At 45.3% G+C, this 16,145-nt stretch overlaps 1 protein-coding gene across 1 annotated transcript in view; it reads right to left on the reverse strand.

The window, feature by feature from the left end:
• The window catches only part of SLC7A11 (solute carrier family 7 member 11), a 366,962-nt gene that overhangs the window by 250,674 nt on the left and 100,143 nt on the right, over window positions 1-16,145 (reverse strand). The window contains exon 4 of the mRNA XM_073572101.1: window positions 14,792-14,917. Within this exon, the coding sequence (XP_073428202.1) occupies window positions 14,792-14,917 (126 nt within the window). The remainder of the gene's footprint in view (window positions 1-14,791; window positions 14,918-16,145) is intronic.

Consider the following 16,145-nt stretch of genomic DNA (forward strand, 5'->3'; position numbering starts at 1 on the left):
TTTCTACCAAAAATGAGGAAGGCTGGTGGAAGAGGCCGTGGAATTGGGCGGGGGTTGGCAGCTGGTAATGATGGTGTTGGTGGTGGATCTGATGGTAGTGGCAAGAGCAAAATAGGACCGAATGCAGGAGGTGTTGAGCCTGCGTCATCGTCTGGCTACATAAGGCCTCGAACGCTTAGTTTTCTAGGAGTTGGCAAACCGCTTTTAAAGCCAGAGCATCAGGAAAAAGTTTTGTCTTACATTGCTGACTCAGCCTCCAGCTCTATCGCCTCCTCTTCTTCAGTTGTAAAAAGTAAAAGCACTGAGTCGTCATTGGAGGCTCATGTTCATGAACCACACTTTTCCTTGTGTCCTTCACCCCAACCAAGATTGAAGGATGACGCAGGCCATACTACTGATTACTCCATGGAGCTGTTTTCACATACCATGCCTGGATTATCAAGTCAAATGGTGAATTACCCAGGCCAAGATGAATCTGACATGGAGTGCACTGATGCACAGCCGCTGATGGATGATTCTGCTGGTACATTCACTCAGAGCACTACATTGTCCTCGCAGTGTACAGAGCCAGATTCTGACCCTGATGAGACTCAGGTGCCCCTTCCCGCACACTATACCACCATACACGGTGACACAGAGGAAGGTGCACATGACATAGAAGAGGAGGTGATGGATGACCCAGTTGTTGACCCAGATTGGCATCCATTGGGGGAAGAGGGTGCTGCTTCCAATAGCTCAGATGAGGAGCATCCACAGCAGACATCGACATCGCAACAGCTGTTATCTGGCAGGCCCGGAGCACTCCAAAGACAGGTTCCAAACAAACATCAAAAGAGTTGCTGGACAGCTTGTCCAGAGGGTCAAAAGATCACAGCGTGCTAGGCCGCAAAATGTCTGCCAAAGTAGGAAGAGTGCAGTGTGGCACTTTTTTGACCAAAATCCTCATGATCAGGCCAAGGTTATCTGTAAGAAGTGCGCAAAGACCTTTAGCCGAGGGAAAAATCTGAAAAATTTGAATACCAGTTGCATGCATAGACATTTAACCAGCATGCACTTGCAAGCGTGGACACAACACCAAACCTCAAGTGCCACATGTGCAACTGATCACAACAAAGGTAGTCAGCAACGCTACATTGTTTCCCCCACTGTAAGCCCACCGGTTAGCACAGCAGCAAATGTTGAGGTGTCGTTGCAAGGCCACAGCAGTCAGGGAATCCCACTGTTATATCAACGAAAGACTGATTCTAGGCCATCAGAAAGAACACCAACTCCATCACCATCATCAACCCTCTCTCAGTCCGCCCTGTCCACCGCTACTTCCACCATATGCAGCTCTCAAGTCCAGCTCACCCTCCCAGACACTATGAGTAGGTCAAGAAAGTACTCAGTCTCTCATCCGCGTACACTGGGTTTGAACGCCCACGTTGCCAAACTAATCTCGTTTGAGATGATGCCCTTTCGGTTGGCGAACTCATGGCCTATGCAGTACCACGCTATGACCTACCCAGTTGCCACTTCTTCTCTCGCAAAGCCATCCCAGCCCTCCACCATCATGTGAAAGACCGCATTGTCCATGCACTCAAGCAGTCAGTGAGCGGAAAGGTGCACCTCACAACTGATGCATGGTCTAGTCGGCATGGCCAGGGCCGTTACGTGTCCATCACTGCGCACTGGGTTAATGTGGTGGATGCAGGGTCCACAGGGGACAGCGGTGGTGGGACAGTGCTGCCTAGCCCACGGTATAGGAAACAGTTGGCTGTAGGCGTTCGACCCTCCTCCTCCTCCTCCAGAAGCAACAGCTCGTCCACAGAGCGTAGTCGTACGAGCACTCCATCTGCAGCTGCCACTGTTGCACACAATGTGTCCCCCTATCGAGCAGCTAGTGGAAAGCGTCAGCAGGCTGTGTTGCAGATGATGTGTTTGGGCGACAGACACACCGCCGAGGTGCTGGCCGAGTACTTGAAGCGACAAACTGAGTCATGGCTGGGCAGTGTACATCTTGAGGCAGGCAAGGTAGTTAGTGATAACGGCCGTAATTTTGTGGCAGCCATAGCCCTTTCAAAACTCAGCCACATACCTTGCTTGGCTCACACCTTGAACCTGATGGTGCAGTGCTTCCTCAAAAATTATCCGGAGTTAACAGCCCTGCTCCAGAAGGTGCGAAGACTGTGCGCGCACATCCGCCGGTCGCCTGTACATTCCGTTCGTATGCAGAAGCTGCAGCGATTGCTCCACCTTCCCAACCACAGCCTCATTATCGACATTGCAACAAGGTGGAACTCCACCCTGCACATGGTGGAGCGGCTGTGCGAGCAGAGGCAGGCCATAATGCATTTGTGGGAGGATACACGGCCAGGCACTTTGAGAGCAGACATGGAGTTGACAGGTGTGCAGTGGTCGAAGCTGAAAGACCTCTGTAAAGTCCTTCAGTGTTTTGAGGAATGCACACGGCTGGTAAGCGCAGACGACGCCATCCTAAGCATGAGCATCCCACTTATGCGTCTGCTCATGCAAACTTTGACGCACCTTAAGGAGCAGGTGTCTGCAGCCAATGTTGATGAGGAGGAAGAGGAGGAGGGAATCCTTGATGACATTCAGCCATTGTCTTCTCAGGGACCTCTCCTGGACGAGGTGGAGGAAGAAGAGGAGGAGGAGGATGATGATGGGGATGATTACTTAGGGGAGGAGGATGCATCTCGTGGGGCAAGTGAAAATGTTGGCGTGGCAAGGTCTGGTACAGGGTTTGTGCGTGACTGGAGGGATGTGGATTTGCCAGAAAGTGCTCCTCCACCCAGCACTCGCAGTGCATCATTGACACCGGGAACATTGGCCCACATGTCAGATTATGCCTTGCGGATCCTAAAAAGGGACCCCCGCATTGCCAAAATGATGAACGATGACGACTACTGGTTGGCCAGCATCCTGGATCCACAAAACATCATGCCACAGGAGAACCTTGACCTAATATTGGCTAATAAACAAGCAACTCTGGTAAATCGGTTGCTTGAGGCATTCCCAGCACACAGCAGCGGTGATGGTTCTCACACGAGCCGTACGGGCCGGGGGCAGCTTGGCAGAGGTGTTCGTGGTGCACACAGCAGAAGTGGCGTTGGAGACAGGGGTTTCATGACAATGTTGTGGACTGATTTTTCAAATACCGCTCACACAACTGGTAATACTGCATCGATGGAAAGTGACAGGAGACAGCAGTTGTCAACTATGGTTACAAACTACTTTTCCTCCCATATCGATGTTCTCCCACACAGGTCATTCCCCTTTGACTATTGGGCCGCTAAACTGGACACCTGGCCTGAATTGGCCCAATATGACTTACAGGAGCTCGCTTGCCCAGCTGCAAGTGTGCTATCGGAAAGAGTCTTCAGTGCAGCTGGATCAATCCTGACAGAAAAAAGGACCCGTCTGTCAACCCAAAATGTGGATGATCTAACCTTCATTAAAATGAACCACGCATGGGTTTCCAAGGATTTTGTCCCACCTTCCCCTGATGACACATAGGGTGACAGAAAAATGGCTTGCTTTGGTCCACCTCTTCCTGGGACTTCACCTATTACGCCTTTTGCATCAGCTGAATGTCCAACATCAACATATGCCACTTTCTAAAACTCCCTAACTGTGCTGCCTCCCCCCCCATGGCCGGGGTCACCACCTAGCGCACGACACCATGCGAGTGCCGTTGCCCTGGACAGGTGGGTAGGCCAACTCTTGGGCGCGGGCACTGGCACAGGGTCCCTCATAGTGCAATCAAGTGTCTCTGACGGTGGTGGTGCACACCCGCCGTCAGACACACCGCTGTACTATGAGGGGCCCAGTGCCAGTACCGACGCCCACGAGTGGGCACCCCTTGCTTGGGCAGGGCCCCAGCATTTGCAATCTTTACCTCTCCCTGCTCCTCCGCTGTGTAATCTGGGCCGTCAAATCCATACTGTGCCTGACACCGTCTGAGCCTGCCTCCTGAGACATATATTTTGAATGTGTATGCTATCCATACATGTTATCCGGGGAAACGGTACCCTTTCTAACCTTTGTGCAATCACGTGCAATCCATACTGGGCCTAACACCGTCTGAGCCTGCCTCCGGAGACATATATTTTGAATGTGTACGCTATCCATACATGTTATCCGGGGAAACGGTACCCTTTCTAACCTTTGTGCAATCACGTGCAATCCATACTGGGCCTAACACCATCTGAGCCTGCCTCCTGAGACATATATTTTGAATGTGTACGCTATCCATACATGTTATCCGGGGATACGGTACCCTTTCTAACCTTTGTGCAATCATGTGCAATCCATACTGGGCCTGACACCGTCTGAGCCTGCCTCCTGAGACATATATTTTGAATGTGTACGCTATCCATACATGTTATCTGGGGATACGGTACCCTTTCTAACCTTTGTGCAATCATGTGCAATCCATACTGGGCCTGACACCGTCTGAGCCTGCCTCCTGAGACATATATTTTGAATGTGTACGCTATCCATACATGTTATCTGGGGATACGGTACTCTTTCTAACCTTTGTGCAATCACGTGCAATCCATACTGGGCCTAACACCGTCTGAGCCTGCCTCTTGAGACATATATTTTGAATGTGTACGCTATCCATACATGTTATCCGGGGATACGGTACCCTTTCTAACCTTTGTGCAATCACGTGCAATCCATACTGGGCCTAACACCATCTGAGCCTGCCTCCTGAGACATATATTTTGAATGTGTACGCTATCCATACATGTTATCTGGGGAAACGGTACCCTTTCTAACCTTTGTGCAATCACGTGCAATCCATACTGGGCCTAACACCGTCTGAACCTGCCTCCTGAGACATATATTTTGAATGTGTACGCTATCCATACATGTTATCTGGGGATACGGTACCCTTTCTAACCTTTGTGCAATCACGTGCAATCCATACTGGGCCTGACACCGTCTGAGCCTGCCTCCTGAGACATATATTTTGAATGTGTACGCTATCCATACATGTTATCCGGGGAAACGGTACCCTTTCTAACCTTTGTGCAATCACGTGCAATCCATACTGGGCCTAACACCGTCTGAGCCTGCCTCCTGAGACATATATTTTGAATGTGTACGCTATCCATACATGTTATCCGGGGATACGGTACCCTTTCTAACCTTTGTGCAATCACGTGCAATCCATACTGTGCCTGACACCGTCTGAGCCTGCCTCCTGAGACATATATTTTGAATGTGTACGCTATCCATACATGTTATCCGGGGAAACGGTACCCTTTCTAACCTTTGTGCAATCACGTGCAATCCATACTGGGCCTAACACCGTCTGAGCCTGCCTCCTGAGACATATATTTTGAATGTGTACGCTATCCATACATGTTATCCGGGGATACGTACCCTTTCTAACCTTTGTGCAATCACGTGCAATCCATACTGGGCCTAACACCGTCTGAGCCTGCCTCCTGAGACATATATTTTGAATGTGTACGCTATCCATACATGTTATCCGGGGATACGGTACCCTTTCTAACCTTTGTGCAATCACGTGCAATCCATACTGGGCCTAACACCGTCTGAGAATTATAGATGGGGCCCACCATACACTGGAACATTCCAAAGGTGGACATCAGACACTGGAGCAGCATTTACAGGGCCCATTATACACTAGAGTATTAGAAATGGGGCCCATTATGTTTGTAGCATTATTTGGGCCCATAAGACAGTAGAGCTTCATCCATGGGGACCAACATATACTGTAGCATTATGTGGAGCTCATCATATACTGTTTCAAACATTATATGGGACCAATGATTCTGTATGGAGAAATAGATGGGCCTCGTCATGAGATGTAAAAAGTGAGGTATTTTTCATTGTACTATACCGCTATTTCTCTGCCGTATCGGAGCATGATGAGTTGTGGTATGTGTTAAAGGGGCGCTCTTTCGCCCAGGGCACATGAAAACCTGGAGCCAGCCCTCCCCCCCACAGTCTGTAGCCAAATAACCCCCATTTTTCAGTGCGTAACTTGTATTATGAAGTTAATTAAGGTTGACAAGCTTAAGTAAGAAGAATTGATGCTTTTGGCATTCAAATGGGCACTGTTGGTGTGTTTCCTGTCCTCCTCTCACTGCCGACTTTTATTCCCCATTGACTTACATTGGGTTTCGTGTTTCGGGACGACCCCGACTTTTCCCTATAATCGGACGATCTTGCTCGACCCGACTTTTGGAAAAGTCGGGTTTCACGAAACGAAACGCGACCCTAAAAAACCAAAAGTCGCTCAACTCTAGTGGATACTTTTGTTTTCCATTGACTGATTATTAAAGGTGAGTGAATCACGTCGCAGAACCCCTGTCAAAGATTGTTAGCATCACGCCAGGTTCACGATGTGTCAGCTCACACACCCGCGCTGAAGTTGGTTCCTCTCTACCTCATTCTCCTCATGCTTTCAGCAGCACTTCCAGCCATTCCTCTGGCCATGTTCTAAGGGCACGCTCGCGCTCCTGCCCTCTTAAAGGGCCAGCATGTGCACTTGCTATTTCCTCCCCAGCCAGTGGTTTGGAGGAATTATGTATACTGTATATTCCTTCCTTTCCCCTGGAGAGGTGCCTGAGCAACCTTCCTGTTTTAGCCTATGTTGTGTAAGGTCGCATACCAGTGCAAATCCTGCCTGTTGTACATCATGTACAAATCCTGCCTGCTGTACTTTAAGTACCAATCCTGTCTGCTGTACTCTAAGTGCAAATCCTGCTTGCTGCACTCTAATGCAATCCTGCCTGCTGCACTTTGAAACTAATCCTGCCTGCTGCACTCTGAAGGAAATCCTACTTGCTGCACTTTGAAGCAAAACTTACTTGCTGCATTCTGACACAAACTCTGTCTCTGACACAAACTCTGTCTGCTTCATTCTGATTCGAACTTGGTCAGCTGCACTCTGAAACAAGCTCTGCCTGCTGCTCCATCCAGTCTGTCCTTCGGTTGCAGCTGCTGAGCGACTGTTGGTTTGCCCTGGAGTGGCACCTGGCTTTCATCGGGAGCCAAGTCTAACCTCACCATCAGAGGCTCTAGTGATTAGTCAGGTGATCACTTACTAGCGCCCCTCCAGGCTCTCCGCAGTTTGTGGCACAATGGTTCCACAAACCACGACCATAACAAAGATCTGTCTGACAGTGGACAGGAGCTGAGCACATTTTTTGACCAGGTTCCTTGCTGTGGCATTTGATTTGCCAACTTGACAGAACATCATCTGCACAAGTAACAATGCACCAGAACAGCAAATCATAAGCTGAGCCCTGAATCCTGGAAAGTCAAGAAATTTGCGTAGCTCCTGTCCACGGCCAGAAAGCACTGACCTGAACCATGGAATAGGGTTGCAGAAAGTGATCTCATCTCTACTGTTAATATATTATTTGGTCCTCAAAAAATTTCCCAATTTATGGCTTGAAATTGAGAAACAATATTTGAATTAATTGTTCCCTTAATTTTTTTGAGTAGTGAACCCTGAAGCAGAAAACACTTAAAATGTAAATTTATATCCCTACATTTATAGATACATCATCACCAAATTCAGAATTTCTCATTAGATCACATTGTGTTAGCAATTCTGACATTGAGTTTCTTTCAGAACCAAATTCTTGCTACATAAAATTTCATCGGAGTGCATTATCATGACAGGGAATACATCTGTAGGCTCCCAAGCATGTCACTAACCTTGCCAAGGCTGGGCTATTTTTCCTTGTAATGTATCATACTCATATATTATCAAATAGCGGTACACTGCCAAGAATTTCTAACACTCATTAACACAGTGTTGTACGTGTTTTCCTCTGACATTTGCACATGTTATTCAGGCACACAGCTGTCTACAGTAATAACATCTGTGAGGAACTTTGAATTACATTTTGCAACATTGTGTTATATGTTTATATACCTAAGTTTCTTAATGCCACTTTTGTTGACATACCCTTGGCATAGCCTTATAGGACCTGTGGTGACTTCATTCACTTTACAGTAAATGGTGGCTTTATAGACCATATGAACTACAGCAGATTTGCTAACAAACATCGGCTCTCACACTGATGACCTTCGATATATGAATGTTTTACATTGACAATTAACAATTTGATTTGCAGAATATACTACTATATAAATTTCTCCTGTAGTAACCTCTTCAAATAGGAATAAACAATTAACTGCAGATATTCATTTAAAATTCAATTGATTGCCACGGTGGTTTTATATATTAAGGTGTTGTCTGTAATGGGCCCCTTATAATTGAAAAAATACCCCATCAAAAGTGGGAAAAGATTCTACAGTGGGCTTCTAGATCCTGCTAAAACCATCCAATTTTGTTATTAATTTTAAAACAAAGGGGTTGTCTGGTCCAAATTGATATGTCTGCAATCACTCTGTGTGACTGCAGACTTTATGACCCAGTTTCTGACTCAGGAGCAGAGAGTATGTATGCATTATACATACTCCCAACTAGTGGGTGTGGCTTGTATTGAGTAATGCCGCCCCCCATCTAGTAACGTGACTGATCCATGGGCGTGGCTGATTGCTCCATACAAATTTAAAGAAGCGAGGCTGTGTCCACTGGCCAGGAGTATGTATTAGCCAGAATCTATAAAAAATCCTGGCTAACAGAAGTCCCGGAATCAGGGAAATTGGATACTTATTGAAAAAATTGCCAAGTATGGGATTGACAAGGCTATGGTTAGATGGATTCATAACTGGCTAAGTGATCATACTCAAAAAAGTGGTAATAAATGTTTGCACATCCAATTGGAAGAGTGTTTTAAGTGGGATACCACAAGGCTTTCTCTTGGCCAAACTGTTGTTCAACATTTTTATAAATGATCTAGATAAGGGAACTGAAGGAAAACTAATCAAATTTGCAGACAATGCAACGCTATGAAATATATCTAACACTATAGAAGACAACTAAAGGATTCAGAAGTATCTAGATAAGCTTGAACAATGAGCATCAACTAATAGAATGGTATTTAAGAGGGAGAAATGCAAGATTCTACTTCTGGGCAAGAAAAGCAAAAATTAAATCTACAGAATGGGAGGAATAGAAGTAAGCAACAGCACGTGTGAAAAAGACTTGGATATACTAATAAATCACAGACTGTATATGAGTCAACAGTGTGATGCAGCAGCAAAAAAAGCAAACAGAGTTTGAGGATGTATTAAGAGAAGAACAGAGTCTAGATTATGTGAATTAATCATCCCCTACTCCTCCTTATTCAGGCCTCAGCTGGAATACTATGTCCAGTTCTGGGCACCACATTTAAAAATAGACATTGAAAAACTGGAGCAAGTTCAGAGAAGAGCTTCCAGGATGGTGAATGGACTGCAAAGTACATCCTATGAGGAATGATTAAAGAATCTGGGAATGTTTCGCTTGCATAAAAGAAAGCTAAAAGGAGACTTCATAGCTGTCTACAAATATCTGAATGGATGTCACAGTGTAGAAGGATGATCTTTATTCTCATTTGCACATGGAAACACGAGAATCAATGGAATGAAACTGAAATGGAGAAGATACAGATTAGATATTGGGTCACCCTCCCAGAGCTGTGGGGTACTCAGTACCGGGCCCGATGAGCTTCAATAGGAGATGTCACGGCAGCTGTGACCCGGCCCGTGGCCCTGGGTGCCCACTGTAAAAGGGGGTTGTTTCAGTGTGCTTGTGGTGATGAAAGTTTATAAGTGATTCGTGACGCCACCTGTGGTGTTCGGCAATGAAGATGTAAGCCGACGCTGCAGACAGATCATCTGGGACAGATGGTGTGGTGCAGCAGTGATGGTATAGCCCTCCACAGGAAGGGCTGTAGTCCCAGGGCAGAGTAGGTGAGGTGACGCGTAGATGGTGTAGTGTCAGGTACAAGGGATGTAGTAGTGCTGGGCAGGTTGGCGCAGGAATAAGTGGAGGACACCAGGGCATGTAGTTCCAAAGCTTTACTCACAGTCTGTTGTACAAACAGGTGCCTGCCTCCATGCCGTGTCCAACCTCCAGGCCAGATGGAATACTCCTTTCCAACACTCCGCCAACATGTACCTTTCTGATCGTCTCCTCTTATAGCGCCTTTTTAGGTGAAGTACTCCTAGTACTGAGTTACACTAGAGTTCCTCCTGTCCGATGTTCTTATGAACTCTACTTGTACGGCAGACAGCTGTAGCCTGCTTCGGGGACTCCTTGCTACTAAGTCCCGGCTCACTATTATGTTGCTGTTGTGCCCCCAAGTCTTGTGTGGGAATAAAGTGGTCACTACTTCTATTCCTCCCGTGTCTGCTGCAGGACCATTAGCATCCGTACAACCTCGGGGATGGGGCCCCGGCCTTGCGCTTAGAACTTCTAGGAAGCGTTCTCTTCTAACCCACGTCCTCTGTTGTCTTTTACTCCTCACGTTCCACACTGATCTTCCTCTCTATGGAGAGTCAGGCTTCCAGTCTACGTTGCTCTCTCTCCCTCTTGCTTTCCCGTGCCAGCAGACCCAGGTCACTGGGATCTGCTGCAGCACTTCCATCCATCGATCCCTCTCTCCAGGGATCTTCTTCTCTCCAACTTTCTAACCAACCAACTCAACTCACTCAACTAACTGTTGTCCTCAACTCTTCCTGCTCTTTTTAATGTAATCTAACTCCACCCACCTCCCAGCACGTTTCGTGTTCCAAGCAGGGAGCCACCAATGGGTGCTTTGCTATACTCCAAGCAGGGAGCCACCGAAGGTGCTTTGCTACACTACTTTGTGGTGTGGGGTGCAGGTGTTGGAGTGTGGTCAGGAGTCTCCACCTTATCTGGATGGTGGGATACCACACCTCAGGAGGAGGTGCAGTACCTCTGTGGCGACTGAGCCTCAGGGGCACCACAGATATTATAACAAACTTTTTGACAGTGAGGGTGATCAATGAGTGGAACAGGCTGCCAAGATAGGTGATGAGATCTACTTCAATAGAAGTCTTCAAACAGAGGCTGGACAGACATCTGTCTGAGATGGTTTAGTGAATACTGCTCTGCATTGAGGGGGGGTTGGACATAATGACACTTGAGGTCCCTTCCAAATCTAATATTCTATGATTCTATTATCCATACATACCCTCTGGTTCTGGGTTAGAAATCGGTGAATCCCTGTAGCGGCATGTAGAGTTTTGCAAAAACCCTCTGCTGTTAGTGGCTAATGACTGAATAGCACAGCCAATGTCTGCCTTTAACAAGCTTTCTTTAAAGAATATATTCATATCAGTCATATGTAAAGAAGTGGCTAAAGGGATTGTCCAAGACTTTGATACCGATTACCTGCTGATAGGATAAGTAATCAATATCAGATCAGTGGGGATCCAACACCCGACCACTCTTAGCAGGTCATGCAGCAATGGTAGTAAACAGAGCAAACAACCACAACACCGCTGCTCCATACACTGCATAGAGGCCTTTTTCAAGTACTGCTGACTTGTCACAATTGACTTAAACGTGAGTTGAGCTGAAGTAGTCGAGTACAAACATAGCATGCACAGTGTACGGAGCTGTGGTGTTCCAGCTCTCTATATTATTTCGGTCTCCGCGGAAATTCCTAACAGCTTATAGGTGGGAATGCCTGTGGACAGACCCCAAGCAATCTGATATTGATGACCTTTTCTAAGGATTGGTTATCAACACTAAAATCATGAACAACAGCTGTCATTCAAGCATTTGTTTATTTTGTGTTTATTCACATAATGTATGTACTATTAGATTTTATTGCTCCTCCTAGGACTCTATGAAAAAAAATGACAACTGGGTGTTACCATTCCACATATCAAATGGATGTGTGTCTGATGTGATTGGATTTGACAATGTTAGACTCTGTAGGCAAACACCCCCAGCTGGTGACACCCAGTTTTCAAATTAATAGCAGAGGACGACACAATGCAGAGGTCTATGAAAAGATGATCAAGAATTGCAATTTAAGAGGGAATACAATTATTTGCTAAAACATATATGTTAGGAGTGATAACAGGTCTCCAAAAGTGAAAGTGCTCATTTTCTGTATGGCCAGAAGAGAAGGTAATAGGGTTATCACACTTAAGGAAAGAGAGGTTTTCTGGATTAATACGCTTAACACCTTAGAACCCTTTGGCCTCAACAGAGAATAGCAGGTATTTCACTAACCCTCACTCTACTAAAATTCTTGTGCATGCCCTAATCATCTCATGCCTCAACTACTGCAACATTCTCCTCTGTGGCCTACCTTCTAACATTCTCGCACCCCTCCAGTCCAGCCTTAACTCTGCTGCTTGCTACACTCCTGCTTCTCCTTTTTGCAAATCCCTTCACTGGCTCCCAATTTCCCAGAGTATCCAGTCTAAGCTACTAACACTGACCATCCATAACCTTTCTCCTCTGTTTATTTCCGAACTAATCTCCCAATATCTTCCCTCACATAGTCTCCGATCCTCCAATACCTTCTTCTCTCCTTCACGCTTATTCGCTCCTCACCCAATCGCCTCAAAGATTTCACCTGAATATCCCCACATCTTCTGGAATTCTGTGCCCCAACATGTCCGGTTATCCACCACATTTGGATCCTTCAGAAGGAATAATAATAATAATTGCTTCTTTCTGTTAATTATTATATTATTTCTTTGTTTAAGCCTTTATGTAGTTCTATTAATCGACTAACCTACTAACCTATACAATTGTTTTCTTTTTCTTTCCCTAGGTCAATTAGTGGTCCATCAGGTATCTGTCTTGATCCATTTTTGGATCTGTGACAGATTTGGCTTTTCATATTTAAACTTTTTCACTTACAGGCCATCGGGGGTTAATGTCAGTTTTTCCCCCGCTGGCCTGCTGGTGTAATTGCATTGCTGCTGGGTTAGCTGATGTGTGATGACCACTACCACCATCCTTAAAAAGTCACCTGATGCTGACTGTTGGTTATACAGGTCTTTTTGGAGACCAGCCAAGGTGGAGACAGGAGCTTTCTGGTGCAGTGGTGCTTCAGCTGAATGCTGTGATCTGGTTCCTTACTCTGCTGTGCGGTGCATTGCAGAAGAGAAAGCTAAGTGTTGTATTTTTGCTCCCCATTCCTTTTTGGTGTCAGTCTTACCTTACCTTGTTTTGTCTTAATGCAGTGGTAGGACCAGTGTACTCACTTGCCAATTCCCTACTTAGGGATAGGAGCAAGGCGAGTGAGGGTTTAGGTATCCTGCTCGGTGACGGGGTAAAAAACCCCGCATAGGGACAATAGGGAGATCAGGGCACAAACAACGTTGTTATTGTGTCCCTGGTGTTCCCTGGTGTTTACTGGTGTATTTTTTGCTCTGCTTTAGTGACCGACCAATTGTTGGGTCATGTCATGCTAGGACAGTCACTTCGTGACAGTATCCACTTTTTATCTCTTGGTTCTCCCTGTTTCTTTATACTTTTTCACTTTCCATTCCTTTATTTACCCTGTATTATGCTCAATTTACCATTTTACTTATCCTGGCCCCTATCCCTTGGTCTCCTTATCATACCTCTATCACATTAGCAGGGTCATCTGGTCTCTTACACACCTCAGCGCATGCACATGGGTGCTTCTATCTCAGTTCCAGTTATTCCTTTAGTTTACTTGTAATCCCTAGTGCGCATGCACACTCATCATGCCGTACTTGGCAGCTGCGCAGGCGCATTGGCATCACACGGCCACTTCCGCCCTTTCTCAGCTCCTCCGATTTTCACACATGCGTGGTCGCATTATCATCCTCCGTGACCACTGCCACACAGCTGATTTCCCTTATTACTCACCACCACTATTTAAACACACACTCGCTAGCTTCTCTCAGGCTCCTGGCTTCCATGTGAGAGAGGTAACATTCTCTGGTTCATACTTTCTGTCTTAGAGCTATCGCTTACTGTTTTTCTTACCCTGACTCCCTCTTATGCTGTACAATTACAGATCTCACCTTCCCTTTTTTCTCTGGAAAGGAAATATCCATTTTCTACTCACTCATTCTCCTTATATTGTGCACAATTTCTTTTTTTTCCTTTTTGCTTTGCATGTTAATACTGGCTCCATTGAGCTCTGACTGACATATAATCTCAAAGATTTTCTGCTTTGGTTTTTCCATTGATACCTCATGTCCAGATGAACCCTATTTATTTATTTTTTCTCTATTTGTGTCCACAGTCAAGTTCATTTGAACATGAGAAATCCTCTATCCTTCATGATTGCAATTATTGGCACACCTTTTATCATGCTGTCCTCCATGATTGTTGTACCTTTATTTCTCTGTTGATACATTTGCTACATTTGATATGAATAGAATATTTATGTTTTATTTAGATAACCTTGAACAAGGTCGAAGTAGTCCGAAACGTTGGTTCTGATGTTTATGCCAAGTGTGTGTCTGAAATAAAAAATGCAATATATATCGTCAAGTTACCTGTTGTGCCGAAAGGTTTTTCTACACTATATGTTACTGTTTTTTTTCTGGAAGACACAATTTCATGGGATTGCGGATCCCTTCTCTTTATATTTTATTGGATTGAAAAGTGGTATGAAAATATTTTTTTCTGGTGGGCCAAAGACATTATACTATTATTATAAATTAATAAAATAGTCATTATGGGTGAATATAAAATGTATATACCTGCAGAAATGAAAATATTTTTTCTCATTTTAACCCTGTATGCAAATGTACCATGCTTTATTACTTATATTAGAGAAAAAATAGATAATTTATATACATTATTTAGACCACGTGGCAGGCTTTAACAGAAGATAACACATACAATAATTGCTACAAAAATGTTAGCGCTTACCTTTAATTAACTGTATAACCCCAGGGACTATAATTATTAGAATTGCTATAAGCTTGCAAAAGGTCAAGAAAATCTGAATCCGAGCACTCCAGCTAACACTCATACTGTTCAGGACCATTATAATCGCTGAGGGAAAGAAAGAAAGGAAACATTTATTAAGGAACCTTTTAGCATTTATAGCAGCAAGAATGACAAATTTATTTTAACTGGATTGGGTAAGGGTGGTAGTTACAATAGCTATGTAACATATAAACTCCTTAACATTAGAATTGCATCATCAAGAAGGAAAATTCAATGAATTACGGAAATCATAAGAGTGATAGGCAAGATGCTGATTTGCAAATGATGAAAAGATGGAAGCAAAATTTTCAAAATAGCAATGACTCGCTGGCCCCTGCACAGAAGAATAATGATGCCAAAGCCTATTGCAGGGTGGAAAAGGTAAGTATAATTGTGAAATTGCAGGGCTCAGGCGCTGGATTCTGAGGCCAGCAAACACGTCACAGGGAACTGTGATGCTGATGAGATGGGGAGTAGTATTCAAATGAAGACTGGAGGCCAAGTTTTCTTCCAGGCATTGCACGCCCCTGAGCCTGGAAGAACTCATTACCATAATAAAATAAAAGCCTATGTCTGCACATCAAGACCGGAGATATGGGCAAACAGATATGACTATTTTAACCATTCTATTACCTGTATGCCCATAATAATAGGGAGAAAAAGTCAAGGGGGTGACAGATTCTCTTTAAACCTATGAGGGATATAGATCCCTCACAGTGTAATGCGGAACCCTGACACTGCACCTACCGTACCTGAACCCTTAAACTGCACCTGCACTACCTGAATCCTGGCACCGCTCCGGCAGTACGTGAGCCTTGATATGGAACTGCGGTACCTGAGCCTGGCATCACTTTGGCGGTAACTGTGACTGAAGCTGCACCCGTGGTACTTGAGCCTGACACTGCTCGAGGAGTACTTGAGCATGACACAGCTCTGGTGGTACCTGTACCTGAAGCTGCACACCTGGTACCTGGGCCTGACACCTCTCTGGCGGTACCTGTACCTGAAACAGCATCTGTGGTATCTCAGTCTGGCACCTCTCCTGGAATACTTGAGCCTTGACCCCACACCTGAACCCTGACACCACTCCAGAGGTTTCTGTGTCTGAATCCACACCCGTGGTACCTGAACCCTGGAACCGCTTCGGCGGTAACTTAGTCATAAGCCGCACCCGTGTTACCTGAACCCTGGCACCACTTTGGCAGTACCTGGATCTGCAGATCTCTGCAATTATATGTTTTCTGATTTATGAACATTATATTGAAAGCATGGCATGAAGACATAGGTTTTTAAA

Source organism: Dendrobates tinctorius, unplaced genomic scaffold (assembly GCF_039654945.1).
Source record: "Dendrobates tinctorius isolate UK_male_01 unplaced genomic scaffold, ASM3965494v1 ptg000030l, whole genome shotgun sequence".
Classification (NCBI taxonomy): domain Eukaryota; kingdom Metazoa; phylum Chordata; class Amphibia; order Anura; family Dendrobatidae; genus Dendrobates; species Dendrobates tinctorius.